This window comes from Anoplopoma fimbria, chromosome 18, assembly GCF_027596085.1.
Source record: "Anoplopoma fimbria isolate UVic2021 breed Golden Eagle Sablefish chromosome 18, Afim_UVic_2022, whole genome shotgun sequence".
Classification (NCBI taxonomy): domain Eukaryota; kingdom Metazoa; phylum Chordata; class Actinopteri; order Perciformes; family Anoplopomatidae; genus Anoplopoma; species Anoplopoma fimbria.
The window spans coordinates 1,669,371-1,690,965 of NC_072466.1; the positions used below are offsets into that span (position 1 = coordinate 1,669,371).

Sequence of the window (21,595 nt, forward strand, 5' to 3'; positions counted from 1 at the left end):
AAATCAAACTTGACGTCTTTGGTATCTTTGGCGTCTTTGTAGCCTTGTAGCATTTAAAGGGAAAAGGTTTGTGGCTTTGGGGAGTAGAAAAACCAAATAAACCTGCTAAACCAAAGTAACAGGAGTAATGCAAACCTCATAACAAGCTGAGCCAAACCGAGCTCCTGGCTGTGAGGAGGAGGAGGAGGAGGAGGAGGAGTAGCTGGACTGGCTCAGAGCTCAGCTGTCGGGGGTTTGTTTAAGCCTCAGTCAGTTCAGCTGCTAACAGACTGAGAGCACATGTTAAATATAGAGCAGACTCTCTCTTCTGACCGGGAACAAACTTTGAATTTATCAACGCTGACAGAACAAGTCTCTCTGTTTCCCTCCTCGGTTTCAGAACGAAACTTCACGCCTCGAAGAAAAAAGTGTAGAAGAAGAAGCTAAAGAGGAACTCTGAAGGAGGGAAGACGTTTCAGAGACTCAGTGATGTTGTGAGAGACGACAGTGAACTCATCACAGAGGAACGGATCAACTGTTTTGGGATTGAACAGCTGTGTGACCTTTGACCTGCTGAGACCAGGTAGGACGAAACAGGTGTGTGTTAAACTGTGAAGTTCAATTTCATTTTTAATTCATGAATGTTTTAAAAAACTTACATGGTGGAAAAACCAAACATCACATGACTGATAATATACAGTAAAAAATATCTATAAATTAAGGAAAATGATTGAATAAAAATAAAAATAAAAAAGTACACAAAAAGAAACGCATGAAAGTGAATAATTTTAACACTATTAAAATATAATTAAAAAAAGAATATTGATTTGATAATTGATTTAGTAATTTATTTAAATAAAAAAAAATAAAGAAAGATCTGATTACAAATTATGGAATTTATTTATTTTGTTCCATAATGATTTTGGTGAGAAAAACATTAAGATGTGTTTTTATCAGCAGCATTTACTTAAAGTATCAAAAGGATAAGTATTGATATGCAGCCAATAATTACTCCTATCGGTGTTATGTCATTATATTTTATAATATTTGATCATTATCTCTGAGGCGTTAATGTGAAAGCAGCATTTATCTGGATGTGGAGCAAATGTTAACTATCTTAAACATTGTCGTTACTCGTTACATTATTCTTCTTGATATATATTTCTGTTAATAGTATATTAATCATATTACTTATAGTCCGTAGTAAAATGATTACTCACACATTTGTTTGGTAATATTGTAAAACTAATGCACAACATTTACTGCATTGGAATATGATTTTAAGATCTCGTAGAGAGTCTCCAAGTTAAAGCTTAAAATACTTTATTATTATAGATCTTAAATGACAGATATTCCTAAATAAATATGAGCTTAATTAAGTTACAACTAATTATTAACTAGCACGTACACAGGAGAAACAGGGTGATTAATACGACAGCATTTTAAGATACTCTTTTTATTCTTATCCCATTTCAGATCAAGTTTCTTTCTCAGAAATCCCACATTGTCTCAGAGGGCTTTAATGAATATAAAAACATCCAGAAACAGCTGATCCTCAATTAGGAGAAGGAACGACTCCTTAAACAAGAAAAACTCAGATGCAATAGATGTTGTATAAACCGAGTAGACAGATGTTGAGTAAATAAAGTCCATAAAACACGATTTAAAGTAAATACAGAGTGTGATAAGTTACTGGAATGAACTGCTGTTGGTTCTGACTCATGAGTGACTCAGTGAGTTATGACTCCCGTCATTCACAGCCCAGTAAACGCTCGATTCAGGAAACAGAATACATCAGAGACGGCATTCATTTAATGGATCTTTATACCACAGTACTTAAGCTCTGCTCTCTAGAGGAGAGACGAGCGGCTCTTAGTGAAACGTAGAACTCAGAGAGGAGATGATGAGGCAGAAAAAACACAGATCATTGTTTAAAACCATTAAGAAGTTTTGTTAAAGAATAAATCTGTTTAATGATGCTGAACGCTGTCAGGTTGGGTTAGGATGAGGGAAACATCATGGTTTGGGTTAAAATAAGTACTTTAGTATAATTAAGGGATCTTTAGTATCATGGTTACAATAATAATACTTATTATAAGGCATGAGCAGTAATTGTAGTGTAAAATTTGCTATTTTTGTTAACGTCCTACTGCAGCTTTTCGGGGAAAAACAAAGATGAATGATGCTGTTTTTCTCCTTCGTATGATATTCATGCTCCCCTCAGGATGAATTATATTTATATAAATATAAATAATACTTTGGTGATCACCAGATTTGATCAGATATTCTGTTTGTAAGTCTTTGTAATGTGACTTGTGTTTGTTGGTGTTTGATAAACATTAATAATGTGTCAAAAATCAAAGGGGTTCATCCTCCGGGGATCATGAATGTCCACAGCAAAGTTGTCCTAAAGGTGGAGCTAGAGACAAGATTGTAATGTCATCAGAATCAGAATTAGTTTTATTGTCATGTAGGTTTTCATATTTAAGGAATTTGCTTCGGTGTTTTGGTTGAAAACGTAAACATAATAAGAGAAAATGAAATAAAAAATAAAAGTATGAATTTGAAAAAATTGTATTGTTTTAATGGCACATTTCATGATTAAAGGTTAGGGTTTGGGGATCTTCGTTGTCATGATTTAAAGAAACAAAGTTTGACTGTTGAAAGTCTGATGTTTTGTAGACCTATCCATCCTTTTGTAGACTTTTTCACTCTACAACAACGCTGTCACTTAAACAAAAACATAATTCATTGTTGGTCATTTGCTTAAACGTTAGCTGATGTTGTTTTTCTTTTGTTGAGAGGAAAGAAGATTTAAAGTTAGTCATTATAAGCATTTAGTGAAGCTCTTATTTACAGAGTGACAGTGAATACATCTGCTGTGGTTCAGTGTTTTGCTGTAAGAATCAAACCTGTGACATCTCAAAGTCTGGACAGTTTGTTTTCTGTACTGTTATGTTCTAGTTAAATATGGAAAATGTTCCAGTTTGATTTACGTTCAATCCAAACAGTAAACAGGGGCGCTCTCTGCCTCCACCTCCTCTGTGTTATCTTACCCAGCATGCTTTGGCCCGCCCAGATCTCATGGGACATTTCTCTCCATTAATAGCTTTTTTTCCGCTACTGATTTCATTGCAACCTTTTTATAACCCTTTTTGTGAACTGATGTGTGGAAAGAGGTTGTTTTTAACAGAATGCTCACAAACTTTCACTAATTTATGTAATTTATATTAAGATATTATCTTTTTATTTCAAGTTGAAACTTGATTTGTTCGCCTGCTGCGTCCGTCAGTAGGATGTCAAGATCAAAGGAATCAACAGGTTTCTGTGAAATGTGGTCGGAGCAGATCGGCTCGGAACCAACAGACCACTGATTAGGTTCTGGTGATGATCCAGATCAGGGGTTTTCCACCAGTTGTTACGAATCCTTAAGGGCTGTTGAAAGGGTCAAAACATCAGATCCACTTCAAAATGACATTCGAATAGGGGTGATGTGTTTGAGGGTTTCTAATTGTATCCGATCACCATCGATCATTCCCTCAAACCATGTTTGGATGTTGACCAATGTCGTTTCCTCGATATGATCTTAGCATGTTATTGTCAAAACCACAGACTGCATATAAGAAGTGGATGTTGTCATCATGACGTCACCCATTGGTTTGTGGACTGATGCTATGAAGCCTTGATTACGGCCATCAACATGTTTATTATGCAACCAGTGAGCAGGAAGTGACCATATATGGACTGAGGAGGAGTGACGTAGAGACGCCGTATACGTCTCTGGTGTCGACCTGTCAATCAGTGTGTAGCCCCGCCCTAAAGCATCCCCTGCTTTATGGTCTGTTTGACTCTAAATGGAGCATCATTTACTAAATGAACATCATGCTGTATTGAAGAAGACTTGAAACTAGAGATTGAGACCATAAACTCATGTTTACAATGTTTACTGAGGGAATAAATCAAGAGAGAAGTAGAGTCATTTTCTCATAGACTTCTATACAACCAGAGGAGTCGCCCCCTGGTGGACAGCAGAGAGAATGCAGCTTTAACACATGAAGCATTGGCGTAAGTAGCCACCTGTAGTATTATAGTCTTTGCATTGAATTTGTATGTAATTGCAAAGTAAATGCAACTCAGCATAACATATTTACTGGCTATGACTAGACATGTATGATTCTGCCTTAATGAGCAATAATCGAAAAATGGGGAAATTAGAATAAGTTTGCTAGCAGATTCATTTTTGTTACTGCTCAGCTATGTGAGAGGTTTCAAACACTGAGTATTGATCTCTGTCTTTACTGGATACTGTAATGCGTGTGAGCTTTCTCTTGTTGGACGGTCCAGGATTATTTCTCTCTCATGAGTCATTTCTCCAGTCAGTGAGGTGCTACGTAGCTGGTGGTCTGAACCACAAACCTCTCGACATTCATCATCACTCTGGAGCTAAACAGCTTGTAAAAAAAATGCCAAAATGATGTGAAACGGGCAGCGGTTTGTGACTCTCATGATATGCTGCCCCACTGTGTCCCTCACCCTCCCTCTCGTTACTCCCAGAGTTTATGAGGGAAGTGACTTCATGCTCAGTCCATTTCAGAGGCATGTGAGACTTGGCTGCTGCTCAGCTGCATGTCGGGAGTGATGTCAGCGTTCTGGCTGGTCACCGCTGATTAGAGCTCTCTCATGTAAACTCAGCCCACGATGACTGACGTGGCTCTGGGAATATAGACAGCTGAAGCAAGATCTTTATGTTGGGTGCAATAGGAAGGAGTGTCTCGGATGTCAGGGCTAATTAAAGGAGTCATGATGGAACATTTAGCTGAAGGAATCAAAACAGACACACAAAGAAAGCTGAATTCTACTCTATTGAAAAGCAAAAACATAAACAGCTGATTGTCTGCATGCTGATAAAACATCGATCTTGAATTCAAAACTGCAGTGTCAGTGTCTGCCGATTACTAACAATTACTAAATAATGTAAAGTATAGAGGAACTAGATTAAAATACCTGCACAGTCAAATGCTTGGTTACTAATAAACTGTTTGTTTGATATCTTTTGAAAAAGTTACTCCTTATTTTTTGTGCGTTTTCCTACAAAAGTCCAGCAACTTGTTTCAATTTCTGCTCGTTACAAAATCATTTCATGGGATATCTTGGTATTATGGTTCAATATGTTTTGTAGGTCTAGCTTCGAACGCTGGATGAGACCAGCCTGAACATTTTTGGGGGATATTTTAGCATAATGTATATAATATTCATAACTATATTTTCATTGGTCAGCTTTAAGAGAATAACTGAACTTATCTTATCTGCTAAAGTAAAGATTTTTAACTTATCTTGTTAACGAGCAGATAAACTGAAGATGTTCCGTCTTAAATCTTATTATAGAAACACTTTCACTTGGACTGACGTGGTCTCGTTATGTGCCGACGAGCTCCGATTATAATTGTTCTATTCCGGATGCTAAAGATGGAACTGTGAGCCTGTGGTGTAATTCAAGCCTCGACTGTAAGTGCCACTATTTCAAGCACCCGTTGCTTGATAGACTGATATTAGTCAAGCACTGTACACTTTATTTCAGACTGCAATGTCGAGTGGTTTTTCCACAGAATCATAAAAGCCAGAACGACACGCTGGTGCAAGAAAACTCCACCTAATGGTCTTTACATGCAACCCGGTACAGAGGAGTTATTCTTTAAGGTGGTTTTGAATACATACTTGTGTCACCAAAGTGAAGGAAATGCAGAGATTAATTGTGTTGTCTGAGCTATTCTGGGACTGGATAACTAATAGTTTTCACTTACAAAGCAGTCAAACAGGGATCTACTGAAACAAATGATTAAATCTGCTCCAATTTCAGACAATATTCTATGTTTACAGAAGATGCCCTTGTATGCGTACCGCACTCTAACAAACCATACTTTTGTAGTGTTTGTAAGTTGTAACTTAAGGTTTTATTATCTGCCATCAATTCATTATTCAGAACTTAATAGATGAGAAATTGTAATCTTTGTCATTGCTCTTTATAAAAGCAATATGTATACAGTATTTTCAAAATAAACTTCCATAGGAAAACTACTCCGGATTCAGCTATTAGTGCATTTTACAACTTTTAGGACCTGATGATTTAATTAAGGGCTATTTATGTGTTCGTACTGAGAAGTTGATTTACCTCAACAAAAAGAAAAATACATACTTGTGTTACAGATGTCTCTTTCCCCATGTAAGTCTATGGGTAAAAGTCATGGCATGCTAACATTAGCCTTTAGCATCGCTGTGCCTGAGTCTCATGCATGGCTGCAGACTCTTGTTGCCTGATGGTCATGTATCTTTAAAACTGTTTTTTGGTTTAAATGTCTTACTTTAAAGTCAAACATCAGTGTTTTTTTTAAGCCTTTATCAAAAGTACAAAAAGATACAAGTTTTGTTTTAATCTTGTTTAAATATCAGATATTACTTTATGTGATCTCGTGACTAAATGACCTCATTATTATGAGATAACAACAATCAGTCAGTCGGTATTTACTAAAGTCAGTTCTGGTCCAGTTTGGCTGCCGTTCAGCTTCACTGACACGCTCATGAGGAGAACAGCAGCGGGACAAACGAAACACAGGCGCAAACAATTACTTTGGTATGTCGAGATGACGGGATAATGAAGCTGTGACCTCGAGATAACGGGAGTATAAACCAGCACGAAGCTATGAGGTCACAGTTTCCAGTTAGGTAGCTATGACATCATCGCAAAACTGACCCAACTCATTATTTTATGATGTCGAGATGAATAAAGTAGACAAATCAAAATGTTCATATGGATCTAACACATGTTTTTGGTACTGCACTCAGTTGGAAATAAAAAAATTTTTAATGTTGGTATTGATTAGTTTTGAATCCATCCAAATATTAGAGCTGCTGATTTCACTTATTATTGTCAATTTAAACAAGAAACAGAGTTAATGACGTCTTTTTTGGGATGATAATTCATAAAGCAAAATAAAGCCAAAGATCCTCCAGTTGGTGGAATAATCTCACCACAAGACCACATTTAGGAGCCGTTCTGGACCTTTTGATCATTTCACATGCTCTTCCTCAGCAGATGGAGTCAGCCCAGTTGTTGTGGGATTGTACATTTTTCATTTTCATTTTCTTTCTGATACACATCACTAACTTTCTATTTTTAAATTGGGCTTCAAAACACATTCTAGACCAGAATGTTTATTTAGTAGCTTTTCTGGAGCTTTCCATCAAATCACATGAACTCCATGCCCAGTTCAATCCCCGTGGGATTGTAGATGTTCAGATTTTCCATTTTTCCTGAGAACATTTATGACTTTTGTCTTTTTTAAATTGGACTTCAAAGTTCATTCTTGACCAGAAAGTCCTTTTAGTAACCATCACATCACATGATCTTCCTCAGCAGATGGAGTCTGCACAGTTGTCATGGGATTGTAGATGTTCAGATTCCCTTTTTTAACTGTAACTGTTCTGAAGCTTTCCATCATATCTCATATAACAATAATGTAACATTACATTACATCTTGGTTTTGGTTTTTAGCTACTTAAATGTATCTCACTAATTTAAGATATTCAACTTAAATTAATCTTATTTTTGAAGAATTGCACATTTAAGTGTTTTCATTATTACTGTAGTAGCTATTATTTCATTATCTTTAGTTATTTTACCCCTTACTTCAGGGTGATTTTTATGTAAATTGATAACCATGTTAATGTTGACTAAAGAAGATTTATTAAAGGAGAACTGCAGCCTGGGGAACAATTCCGGATTACAGTCTCAACCCTTCACTTTAGTCTGGTTCTCCTGTTGTGAATACACTTAAAACTGTGACTCTTTAAGAGGCTCTTTGACCTGCTTGTGAACCTGAACCGCTCAGCCGTTGTGCAGATTTCCTCCTCAGAGAGACTGAACATAACGAGCTGGAGCTGACAATCCCACAGACTGTTGGAAAGTTGTGAAGAACGTTTATATCCAGTGGGCTCGGTAGCTGTTACCTCCCAGACTTCTCTCTCACCGTTTTACAAGCTCAGCTGGATGGAAATAAACAGTCGCTGGCTCTTTGCCAGCTGAGCTCCCAGCGCCGTGACAAAACCTTTGGCGGGGGGAGTTTTCCCACTAAAACTATCTTTTCTTGCTGTTGCTGATTAAAGGGGATTTCTTAACAATACAATAAAACGGACGGTAAGCTTCGATGAAAAATGAGCTGAAGTATGAACAACAAAAAAGGAGTTGGAAACACAATTGAATCTGCTGGAGTATACAGAAAGGAGTAGAGGTACTGAAAAAGAACAATAAAAACTATCAACACTGAAATGAGATGAAGAGTCAGTTGGTTGCTAGGTGGTTACAAATTGATTCTCATGCTGCATTAATGCCAGGCAGCAAACTCTGGTTCTGCAGAGTGAAGTCAGTGCTTCATGTGTTAAAGCTGCATTCTCTCTGCTGTCCACCAGGGGGCGACTCCTCTGGTTGTATAGAAGTCTATGAGAAAATGACTCTACTTCTCTCTTGATTTATTCCCTCAGTAAACATTGTAAACATGAGTTTATGGTCTCAATCTCTAGTTTCAAGTCTTCTTCAATACAGCATGATGTTCATTTAGTAAATGATGCTCCATTTAGAGTCAAACAGACCATAAAGCAGGGGATGCTTTAGGGCGGGGCTACACACTGATTGACAGGTTGACACGGTGTCTCTATGTCACTCCTCAGTCCAAATATGGTCACTTCCTGTTCACTGGTTGCAAAAAACAAGATGGCAACAGTTGTAATCCACATTGAAATTAGCCCAGCAGACTTTTTTTTTTATTCTAGCTGTAAATCTTGCAGTTTTAAAGAAAATATCTGCTTTGTGAGGTTAAAAGTATTGCTTATCTTTGATTTATCCTTTGCAGTTTCATAAATGCATAAATATGCTGCGCATGAACAAGAGCAGACAAACAATTTTGTGCTCATAACATTTTATTTTAGGTATGATCTGTTGTCGGAGGAGAAATAAAGACATTGAAGCATTTCAGGAATAATTAAATCTATTGCAGCTCTTGGATAGATCTTACAAATCATGAGCCCCATTTGAAATATTAATAACATTTGATTAACGACAGGAGTATATTTGTTTTGGCTCTGCTGTAAAGTTATTCCTTGTCTGCTAACGACCTGCATCTGAAGCCCTCCTGCAGCACAGATGACTGACTGCATTACTTTCCCCATTATGGTGAGTTACAGAGACAGGCCAGACCTCTCTAAACCTCCTGACCAAGCTGATCTCTCCCTTATATAGTCATTTTTTGGAATCAACATTCATAAATCATATTGTAGATGAAAAGAATGAAGTTTGAAGAACTGTAAAGTTGAGATGGTGGATTTTGGATCAAATTCCAAGGTAAACCATAAAGAGCTCAGTATTAGTTCATTTGACCTTTTTGTATTAGGGGGTCAAAGTACAGTTTCACATCATAAAGCATGCTGCTTTCATATTACATTTTGTTTGAGAACACCTCATTTCTTTTCTCTTGAAACAAAATGTTTGGATTGGACATAATGCAGGAAATGATAAATTAAAATTGTAAATTAAAGGGATATCAGTTAGCAGGAGAGAAGCATTTATTACGTTTTTATTTATATTTAAGTTTTTATTTTTACATTAAGATAAACAGGATCGACCCCAAAACCAGAAGTGAAACTGATGTGACAGGAGAGGTTGGTTCAATACTAATTAACTTTAAACTGCGCTATAAGTTGTTTTCTGGAAGGGAAAATATTGATTTCTTACATAAAATACACAAAAATATTTTGTAATCTTCTGTCATTTATGTTAAAACAGATGCAAAAATATGGCATTAAAACAAAAACATAAAACAATCTTTGATATTTTTGATACTGGCTCTGATGAACTAACAATCTCACACCATTTCACCACAAAATATAACGGTTTCTCTTACTGTAATTAGCAGTTTCTGACTTGTAAATACTGTTCAAGTCAACATCCAAGTCATTGTTACGGCTGTGAATTTTCTGAAAGCTCAAATAAATCCAAATTGGCCTTAAATACAACAGAAGTGCTTGAAAATGAACACAAATATTGACGCCTCAAGTCAGACAAAATCTTCTAATCAAGATAATTACACTGAAATTTACAGGACAAAGTCTTATAATGCTACAGTATTTGTAAATTCAACCAGCTCTGCGATCATAAAAACGTCTTCGGTTGACGTGAATCATTTGAAGTCATAAATATTACGCAAATCTACCTCCAAACATGGCCGCCGCAGTTTGAGTCAAATTATATTTGATTGACTGTTGAGCCATTTAAACTAATTTCCCTATTTTCATATTATTGTCAACAATGCTAACATGACAGATCAGTCATATTTTCTTTTAATCATGAGACTGATGTGTAATGATGCAGCTCATCAGACAATAACAGTCCACAGAGGCCGGACATGCTAGCATGAGCTATATTTATCCAAGTACACATCTCCATCATCGCTATATCAGCTGAAACAAAAACAAAGAAACACGACCCGCTGGATGTTTAGCGACTGCCCTGGTGTTTTTGTCTCAGACTTTGACCTTACGTGACCTCTGTTTAGCTAACAACTGTTGAGGCGTTGTGTAAGCTAACGCTATAAACACGCAGCGGCTATTTAGTCACAACAACTGCCGCTGTGGAGGAGCGTGAGAGCTGCAGCCAAGAAGGAAAATGGAGGTTCAGGAATGTGTGGGATTGCTGATGGATCATAAAGTGATAGCCCCGGAGTCTCCCCCCTTGTTGGACTCTGAACAACACAAATGTGGAGACCCCTAAAAATACCCCTTAATAAAACTTCACCAAACAAACAGCTGCTGCACAGCTCTCAAATAGAGGCGAAGGACGGATACATTACAGTGTAGTGGGCTGTTAGATGGATGATGGACAGTTCAACAGCATGGTTTCCTAAACCTGATTAGATAAATGGACCGCTCACTGTTCTAATTACCACCAATGCAAACTGGTCAAACTGGGCAGCTGCTCTGTATGTAAACATACTAACGTACTCCGTTAGCTAAGCTGTAAATCCTATCTGAGTCATGCTATTATTAGGAAAACATATCTATGCATTACCGTTAGCATGCTAGGTATTGCGCTGCACTGGGGTTACTTTCGAGCAGCCATGTGGGAAGAGTCTACAGCCATGATTTTGTAGGGACCATGAATGTCAGCACATTTCAAACCATCCATTTGTATCCAATCATGTCAACGTTGTTTGGATCTAGATTGAAAGTCACACATACAAACTAATTGAATTTAATTGAATGGCTAGAGACCAATCATGTCAACCTCCTTGGCGTAATTATGAGGCAACAATACTGTGAAAATACGACTACTAGGATCTTGTTATATTTGGTGAAAATCATTCCACACTTGTGGAAAACCTGTAGCTGCACCGACGTTTCCTGGCAGTTGCATTTGAATGAAAACCACATGAAAACAATCAATTACTCTATTTATAAAGGAGCTGCTGTTTGTGTCTATGGTTCCATTTTCTCAAACCTACCACTGCACATTTGAAACATGATGAAAAAAACCCTTTTATAGGCCATTTTTCTGGATCTAGTATGAAATGTGCTAAATTGGATATTCAGAGCGACAGCTAGCAAGCTAACAGTTTTTACATGAGGGGTAACAGGAGGGTTGGTGCTATGCTTCCATGACGCTGTTGGTCGGCAAAAGGTATAATCAGCCGTAACCACTGTATGAGAGCAGGGCAGACGGCGGCCATTAGCTAACCAGTTTGCCACGCTAACATGCACTAAAAGGACAATAAAGCAAGGAGAAGCTCTGATAACAACACACACAGAGGGAGAGAGACTTCAATCTCTGCTCAGGTAGACATTAATCCAAAGTAGGGTGAATGATGATTCATCTGGGAACCATGAATGTCCCACTTTGAGCATTGTCGGATTAGAAAGCATCCATGTGCTGCACACAGACATTTAATCAGGACACTCAGGACACCTTTGACCTTCATGGGACGCGCCGTCTAACCACTAAGACGCCCTGCCGCCAACATGCCTCCTCTACCTTCTTATCTTCTGTAGGTCTCGTGTGTCGTCCACAGGCCACAGCTATCTTGAGGTTTTATCCGGTCTCAACCGTAAATCAGGAGACCAGTTAGGCCTCATCATGTCTCCATAAATATCTCTCCCCATGGGCGGATAAAATAAACTATTTAAAATGCATATTGGCGGGCTTTATTAATGTTTATTTACATTTGTTCTGAAGGAGTTTGGTGTGTTTTTGAAGCCGTCTTTCACTGCAGCGATTGCCAACTTTACAGCGTAAACACATCTTCTAAAGCGTTGGAATAAGGGGATTTGCTTTGTCCAACAATGACGTTATGAGCAGGTCAGGGCATCCCAAAGGTGTTGAATGGGGTTGAGGTCAGGACTCTGTGCAGACCAGTGACGTTCTCCTACACTACTGGGAAAAGTATTTCTTTATGGAGCTGGATTTGTGCACAAAGCACAATATTTTCATCTAGAATATCACTGTGTGCTGTTGCATTACTCCTTTTTCAGGGACATCATGACTAAAAGTCTGTCAACTAAAGGACCTTCCATTAAGAAACCCATCCTTAAATTGTCTTAAAAACTCCTAAGCGTGTTGCATGAATATTTGCTTTAATCTGTGATCATGTACAGTAAATATAAAGGCTTCTGTCAGCACACAGCTACTCATTGACTCCAGAAAGATTTTTCCTCTTCAGCCCAAACCTTCCAACTGCTGCTTCAGACTTGTCTTGGCTTTAGATTTTGCCAACCAGCTCTTCCAGTGACTCTCCCAGTTCACCGTCACTGTCAGTCCGTATGAGGACAGCTCTGTGGTTGTGACGCGTTGGAGATCTTGGCATCTCACCTGAAACAACTATTAATAACAGTCCGCGGTAACACGGTTGCTACCGCTTCACTGCCAGGATTCTCTCTCGTTGAGTCACGGCCTGCTTTCATCCAGACCTGCAGCATCGGGGAACTTTGATCCAATTGCTGGACCTGCATCTCAACCCCTCACCCAGTATCGGACGGCTTTTGTTTGGCTCCTGTGACCTAAATAAAGTGTTAGGTCGTGAGAGTCATCCAGAGGTGGAAGAAGTACTCAAATCTTTTGCTTCAAGTTACTGTGAGGAAGTTTTAACTGGTCCTGAAGACTTAAAGCTGCATTCTCTCTACTGTCCACCAGGGGGCGACTCCTCTGGTTGTATAGAAGTCTATGAGAAAATGACTCTACTTCTCTCTTGATTTATTCCCTCAGTAAACATTGTAAACATGAGTTTATGGTCTCAATCTCTAGTTTCAAGTCTTCTTCAATACAGCATGATGTTCATTTAGTAAATGATGCTCCATTTAGAGTCAAACAGACCATAAAGCAGGGGATGCTTTAGGGCGGGGCTACACACTGATTGACAGGTCGACACCAGAGACGTATACGGCGTCTCTACGTCACTCCTCCTCAGTCCATATATGGTCACTTCCTGTTCACTGGTTGCAAAAAAATTGTTTTGGTTGTTCCAAATCATACTTTTCTTATTTAAAATGTATCTTCCAGGCTGCTCCTGGTACAAGATCGTTCCAGTCCTCAATGGAAACCATCTTGCAGAGGTTGAAACGTTCATAATCCATCATGGTTTCATTCAAGAACAGTCAAAATTTGAGACTGGGCTGCCAAAAAGCAAATTACGTTGCTGGAAAATCAAGCAAAGAAGCGAAATGATAAGAAAATATGGACGTTGGGTTATCAGATAATGAGATACATTCATATACAGACCACCACTGAGCTTCCTGGAATGAACTAAAAGGTTTTTAAGGATCAGTGTCTCATTTATTGGCATCTATTTTGTTTCCACTCACAGGTAGTAAAAATGAGATCCAGGAGCTGCACCATGGAGGGTCCAGATGACGGACACATCCAGCCCACCAAAGGCTTCATAAAGCAGGAGGAGGAGAACAAACCGGAGCTCACGAAGAGGAAGATGAAGGTCCAGCGAGAGGAGAAGGACGGCAGGACGGCGAAACCTCAGAAACCTTCAGAGAGCAGGAAGCCGGCGGCGATGGATCTGTCAAAGACCGACCTGCTTCATCTGCTGGGAATCATGGAAGGAGAAGTTCAGGTAGGAATCAGATTCACTTTACAGGGACGTTGATATCCGTCAACCTCTGATTACTTTAATGACAGTCAGTGGTTTTAGACTGAGATTCCTGTCAGATCATCATCCATCATCGTGATTTAACCAAATCTGAACAACAACCACTAGAGTGATGTATTCCCGTTTCTGAAATTTGCATCCGAAATTAGTAAAAGTTACATTTTATGTCAATGTTTATCAACATTCTGAGACGATTTGAGCAGCTTGAAAATCTGTAAAACAGTTTTACAAATGCAACCACAACCTGAATAGAAATTAATATTTTACGTTCAGATTTTTTAGCTTTCTGTGAATACAAATGTCTAAAAATGTTTATGGCACTCTTTGCGTCTGGGATCTTTTACTAAACTTAACCAAGTAGGTTTGCTGCGTTTTTGGTTTCCCCTCAGATTTGTTAATTGTCTTTAAAAAAAAAAAGAGCTTATTCTGATAATTCTTTTTTTTTATTCGATGTCATTCGATTTTTGATTTTTCATTTAATTTTACTAAATTGCCTCTTACATTTTTTTTCTCATTTTGTTTTGTTTATGTTTTACCATATTTCTGTTATTATTGGCTTTTAATTCTTTGGTTTGTGTGAAGAATGCCAAAGTGCTTCACGAAAAACGTTTTGTTTGCATATATATATGAAAAGTATTACTATTTATATTGTTATTTTTATTATTCTTATTATATCATATATATCAATATATATCAATAGGAAAAGTAACATCAAAATCATCAAAAATCTATGTTTTGTGTTTGTTTTTAAGAAGAAAAAAACCCACTCATTTATAATTTATTATAATTTAAATAATTAGTACCACCTTCAGTTTTCACAGGACCAATTATTAAGTGTATCCATTCACAAAAACAAATTCTCAATTCTCAACACAGGAAACAAAAACACAAAATAAGCATAAATAAAAAAAACAACAAGATAGTAGCATTAAAGAAGAAAAGCATCGAAGGCTCTACTGTGTTTCATAACGTAAATGCAAAATACGTTTCCCTCAAAACCGAGAATGCAGTTTATTTGTATGATAATGTCATTTTGTAGGAGACGGGCTTTCAAACTCTGGGAGGTTTGTTATCATTTGACACGACTTAAGGAGTGCTCATAGGACAGGTTGGTTGCCATGCCAACCGGAGACGAAGAAAGAAGGCAGACCGAAAATAGTCTCTGTCTGCGGTTATCGTCTCTCAGAAAAACATCCAGTTAATCATTATTTTCTCCCCAAAGCAGCGTCAGCAGCACCTGCAGCTTATGAAACCATAAATACATCAGTTTGTCTCCAGCAGTGCTGAGACGCATCGACTCGTCTCAGCGTGAGACGGGTTGGATTTAAAAAAATAAACCTTTGCTGGTGTGGAAACAGGCCCAACGGGCTCCAGTCTGATAATGATTTTCTAATGGAGGCACATTTATAAACTCCTCTGCACAGATGCAGGATGTTGCTGCCTCTCCCTTTGTTTCCATTCAGCATCATCCGTCTGGGCGTGTTAAATATTTTCCATCAGGACGGAGAAAACACTCACACACATATCACACAGGAAGAGCTGCTGTTTGTTCTGATAAAACAGGTTGAAAACAGACTGGACAGTGAAGAACGTCACAATAACATCACATCTTCATCATGTCCAAATGGTAAAAAAGACGGTTTAAGGAAAATACAGTTTATATGTTTCTTATTATAAACAAATAATAAAAAGACATAACAAACAGTGAATGCATCTACTTAAACGTATCCTGATATCTCTACTTCCTCTGAGCCATTGAGCTCCATTAAAACACATCAATGAGCCTCATCGTTGCTCTCAACGACATCTCTTCCATAACGGTTCTTATGATATCTTTCAAAAAGTTACTCCTCATCTTTTGTGCGATTTCCTACGAACCAGAGAACTAGAGCACCAAATGATTATTTGCCGCTGCTGAAAATAGTCCCCAACAAATGCATTATTTCCTCCTGTTTGTTTGACTAAAAAATATAGTGAATTACAGATGAAACTATATACCTATTTTTAAAGATTTACTTCTTCAGTAGGAACCAATGGGAGCTAAGAGACACAGACAGGAAGTCAGACAGTATTGAAAGACGCACTGACATGTTGTTTTTTGTCTTTTGATGGGATTTGTCTACAGAAAGAAAATACTAAATAAGAGCAGACTGATCCTTAATATTTTAAAGCTTCTGCTTGTTTTGTTGGGTTAAAAAATGTAAACAATTACAGGTCAAGATGGACAGCAATAACCACCAATAACCATATTTAAAAAATCACATTATACAGTTCAATTAAATGACTTGATGAAGCCGTCACATCCATTTCCCACCATGCGAACATCAGCAACATACTGCAATGTTTTACTCTCTTAAAGAAATCAATGCGTGCAATTTAAAATCTTTTTGCAGGTGCATATCTAGATATATATATCTGGATATTGAGGATTATCGGGACACGTTTTGGTGAAGCAATTCACCTAAATGAGTTTCTAGAGCCCAATAATGGCTTTATGAATAAGATTATACCACTGTTTCCTCAACCTGAGATGTTAAAGTAGATTATTTCACCTTGTTGCTCTCAGATAGAAATGATGGATTTGATGTCTTTCTACATAAAGAAAAGGTTTTGCTTGTTTAATAAGTAGTCACAGTTCAGAGTAGAGTGAAGGAAACAGCTCCCTCTGCTGGAGGAAACATGCTTCTCTCTCTCTGTCATGTTGATGTGAGTTGATGAGGTCATTTATTTGTTCCATGTGATGCAGCATCACATTCAGATGATGTTAACAATGATTGTCATTCAGCTTATGTCTGAGAATCTCTGTGCAAATATTCAAGAAGTCTAATGCAAGTTAAACATAAAGGCTGAAACAGAAACTGTAAATCTTTTTTAAATGCTTTTTGACTTAATGTGCATCTTTTAGACTTTGATTTGCGTCTTTATTTAGTTTTTTTGTTTAGCTGATGATGTTCAATATTTTATTGTGTTTTGGGGGATTTTCTAAAATAGTACAAATACATTAAATAAACGTTTCCCTCAGATGTGTTGATACAGAAACATCATCTTTTAAAAACTATTTATAAAAGGTACTTTCATTGAAGAGGTTGGTTTTAAAAAAAATATATATTTTATTTAATTTGACTTCCTGATCTTATTTTTGAGCGGGTCATATCGAATGTTTTTATCGATTATGTTTTTTACCAAAGGGGTTTTATTTGTAAAAGAAAAAAATATATTTATTTATTATTTTTGTATTCTTTTTTATATTTATTTATATTTGTAACTATATATTTATCTATCTATGTATTTATTCATTTATATTCTTATAATTAGAGGGCTTCATAATTAATTTGGAACTGATCAACTTTGACCTCGAAAACAACCATCTATCATACAAAAATATATGTTTTGTTTTTGAGAAAGAAAACTGTGTCTAAACTCAACTATCTCAATAATAATAATAATAATACATTTTCTATAAAATATTATAAATAATCACAATATAAATATAATACTAATGAAACCTTATTTGAAAGTTCAAAGGTTCAAAGATTGAATTTATTCATCCATAAAAACTAAGAAAGTGCTTTCTTTCTTAACACAGGACACAAATACACACAATAAGCATAAATAAAAACAACAGAAAACATTAAAGAATATTAAATGAGATGCTCTGTTGTTCCTCTTCAGGCCAGAGAGGACATCATCGGCCTGATGAAGTCGGACAGAACCCGACCGGAGGCTCTGGAGGCCCAGTACGCCTCGGCCGTCCCCACAAAACCTCTTCAGGCTCTGCAGAGAGACGGACTGTTCACCATGAAGAACAACCGCACCGAAGACGTCTACGAGAGACCCATGGCCGAGGTCAGAGGCCAACAAACCCCCTCTTTGTCAGGACTTTACAGACTGACAGAATATACAGAATATTCTCCTCTCCTGTTCGGCGAAGTTTTCTGAAAGGTTCTTTAAAAGAATATACAAAACTGTTTCAGAATTTTGTCTCAATAAGTACATTTACTCAAGTACGGTACTTGTTTTCTGCTACTTAAAGTAACAATATTGTGGTGGAGTACTTTTTACTCTACTGTTACTTTAAGTACATTTTGCTGATTACATAATTTTACCTCAGTGGACTTTTGCTGGAGTATATTCACAGTTTGGTATTAGCACTTTTACTGCAGTAAAGGATGTGAATACTTCTTCCATTGCTGCTATAATAGATGCCAGAAAACAAACTTATTTTTAAGAAACTTTTGAAGACATTATAAGGAAATTTAACACCTGTAAAATAAAGTTTTACCGTTGACTTTCAGGGTCTAAAAGTACCTGAATCAGTCTGAAGGTTTTTAAATGTGAATGTTAACTTCCACAAGTTTCTTAAAACCTCTAAATTCCCAGAACAGAGTACTGAAAGTGTTCTCCATCGGGAACTCATAGGATCACTTTTTATTTATATATCAGACTGGTTTTAAGGAGTTTAGAGAGCACGCTGCTGCCACAAAGAAGGAGTACCAATATTGATTAAGCTTTTATTTTGGCGGTGCATTTACACCAGGGTTTTATTCCAGTGAAATCAGAGATTAAAATCATGTTCTTTGGTGTAAATGTAATTCTCCATGCTCAGTGATGGTGTAAAAAGAGTCTCTCTGCTCTTTGTCGTCACTAAAACACCACAAAAGCCGTATCTAATGGTATTTCTGGGGGATATTGTGGAGGCAGATGTGGCCTGAGCTGCTGTTGATAAATGAGCGTTGACGTGTCGTCCTCCCCCCCCTCAGTTGGACCGTCTGGAGGACAAACAGAGGGAGACGTACAGACGGATGCTGGAGCAGCTGCTGCTGGCGGAGAAATGTCACCGCCGCACCGTCACAGAGCTGGACAACGAGAAACACAAACACGTCGACTTCATCAACAAGAGCGATGACTTCACCAACCTGCTGGAGCAGGAGAGGGAGAGGTGAGTTCAGCAGGGTTTTAATGAGCTTACTGGGAGCCCAGTGGTCCCAGTAGAGTCTTATTCTGGGTTTGACCACAGAGAGGAATAGGACTTGATATCATCTGAAACTTCTCCATGATAGAATCAAACAGGGCTGTCCTCTAAAGAAGAAATTATTCATTATTATCAACAAATAATCCCTTTAAATCTTGTGTTTACCAGATATTAGCTCAAAAATGTATTGGAAAGAAGTCATTCAGCATAAAAAAAGCATGAAAAGACGAATTAAATCTTAGGCAACAAAGACCAAAACATCAGATTAGTGGACTAACAGACTAAGAGGCTGCAGCTGGTATAAAACCAAAATGTATTTACATTAATACTTTGTTATTTCTTAAAGTAAGATATAAAAAAACAAAAGAAGACAGAAGACAGTTCTAAAATGTTAATGAATAATGCAGATATTATTCTATTCTTTTATTTCTGTTGAAAAATCACATGAAAAGATCAAAAACTGCAACTGTGTTAGTCCTTCTCTCTCGATCTCTATCTGCAGCGACTCCAGCTTTACAAGCTGTTGGCTAGTCGGTTTGTGTTCAACTCAAAGAGACGTAAAACCTCTGTAGAGACTCATATAGTGAATGAGCTGTATACATGTTTATTAATAATAACCTCTGTAGAGACTCATATAGTGAATGAGCTGTATACACGAACAAAGAATGATCCTAAAACCTGGAGAATATCAACATATCACACATGCTTTCAGCTGGAAATGATCCATTCAGAATAAGAAATAATTCAGAAAATCCAAATGGAATATGATATTTACACAAACCATGTTAAATTCTGAATATTGTCATATTTGCAATAAACATATTCCAGGTTATAGGTAGGCTTTAATTATCACAACACTACGAACATTCAGTTTCCCTCTTGTGGCTGAAATGTGAACTGCAGAAATGTATTTATTTATTTGGCAACCAAATGAAAATCTCCTGCAACCAACATATGAAACGTGACAAACTGAAGTAAAAACCTCGATACCAGCATGATGCTTCTACGGCGGAGGTGGACTCCAGATGTCAGACTGCAGCTGAGATCACACACAGGTTCTGCCAATCCTGGTGTCCTGATGAAACACACAGCGGACCATCCGTCACTGTGTTTGATGAGAGAGAGAGAGACTCAGATTACTGGAAGATGTTGTTGGCAAAAATCCATTGTTGTTGAATAACATGCACATTCTGCAGATGTTTATTCGTCTGGTTGAAGGCATCAGATAAGAACCAGAGCATCGAGGTTCTGGATGATGGTTCTGATAGGAAGAGATGAAGAGTCATGTCTTATCAAGCCAACAAACACACGCAGCATGAGCCTCGAACGAATCCTGAGTTGCAGAAGAACCTTAAAGTTTTAATGTTTGGACTTTTTATGTGCTAACAGAATCTTTCACATCATTCTGGTGGCTTTTTTAGCTGTGTTTGTAGAAGAACTAGACCTTCATTGTGAGCATCTCTTATCCTCTTACAGTTAGGAAAAGGGCTTTGTAAAGACTGGATCGAGATCCGGATCTGGATTGCATTCTTAACCAGATGATGCAGTATGCTTTATACTTCCGTTTTGTTACGTTTTGGACAACATATTTAAATCAGTTGTTCTGAGCCTCTGATCTTGTGTGGACCTTATTTTTAAGTATTCACAATGTTCACACCAGCATTTTGAGGGAACGAGACAAAACTGTTGTGATGTCTGCAGCAAGAAAAGAGTCCTTCACTGGCCTCTCCCATTTGTCATGTATGACTTAATTGTTTAGCCCATCTTGAAGTAGTTTTGGGACTCTCTGTTGTTGTTTTGTGTCTATTTGTCATCGTTTTGCATCTTGTAGTCATTTTGTGTCTTTGCGATTTTTTTATGTTGTTTTTTTTTGTCTCTTTGTAGTTGTTTTGTGTTTCTTTGTAGTTGTTTTGTGTTTCTTTGTAGTAGTTTAGCATCTCTTTGAAATCATTTTGCGGCACGGTGGGGTCATTCTGCGTCTTTTTGTAGTTGGTTTGCGTGTCTTTGTAGTTATTTTGTGTGTTTGTAGTAGTTTTGCGTGTTTTTATAGTTGTTTTCGGTGTCTTTGTATTAGTTTTGTGTGTCTTTGTAGTAGTTTTGCGTCCCATTGTAATTTTTGTGTCATTGTTTTGCATTTTGTACTCATTTTGTGTCTTTTTGGACATGTTTTGCGTGTTTTTGTAGCAGTTAAGCATCTCTTTGAAATCATTTTGCAGCTCGGTGTAGTCATTTTGCGTCTCTTTGTAGTTGTTTTGTGTCTCTTTGTCATCGTTTTGCATCTCATATACATTTTGTGTCTTTTTTGTGGTTGTTTTGAGTCTCTTTGTGGTCATTTGAACAAAAAAGAAAATTATTATGAGGCCATTTGGTCCGACTTATCTGAATGGGCCTGACAAGTTATCTAACAGAGGTTTAAACAAACCAGCCAGATGCTGGAGATGACAAAATAATC

General features: G+C 37.4%; 1 protein-coding gene across 1 annotated transcript in view; it reads left to right on the forward strand.

The window, feature by feature from the left end:
- The first annotated feature begins 287 nt into the window (after positions 1 to 287).
- The window catches only part of LOC129107185 (filamin-A-interacting protein 1), a 31,088-nt gene continuing 9,780 nt past the window's right edge, over positions 288 to 21,595 (forward strand). Inside the window, exons 1-4 of the mRNA XM_054618592.1 lie at positions 288 to 562; positions 13,878 to 14,135; positions 17,844 to 18,017; positions 18,932 to 19,110. Coding sequence (XP_054474567.1) covers positions 13,887 to 14,135; positions 17,844 to 18,017; positions 18,932 to 19,110 — 602 coding nt within the window. The 5' untranslated portion in view covers positions 288 to 562; positions 13,878 to 13,886. The remainder of the gene's footprint in view (positions 563 to 13,877; positions 14,136 to 17,843; positions 18,018 to 18,931; positions 19,111 to 21,595) is intronic.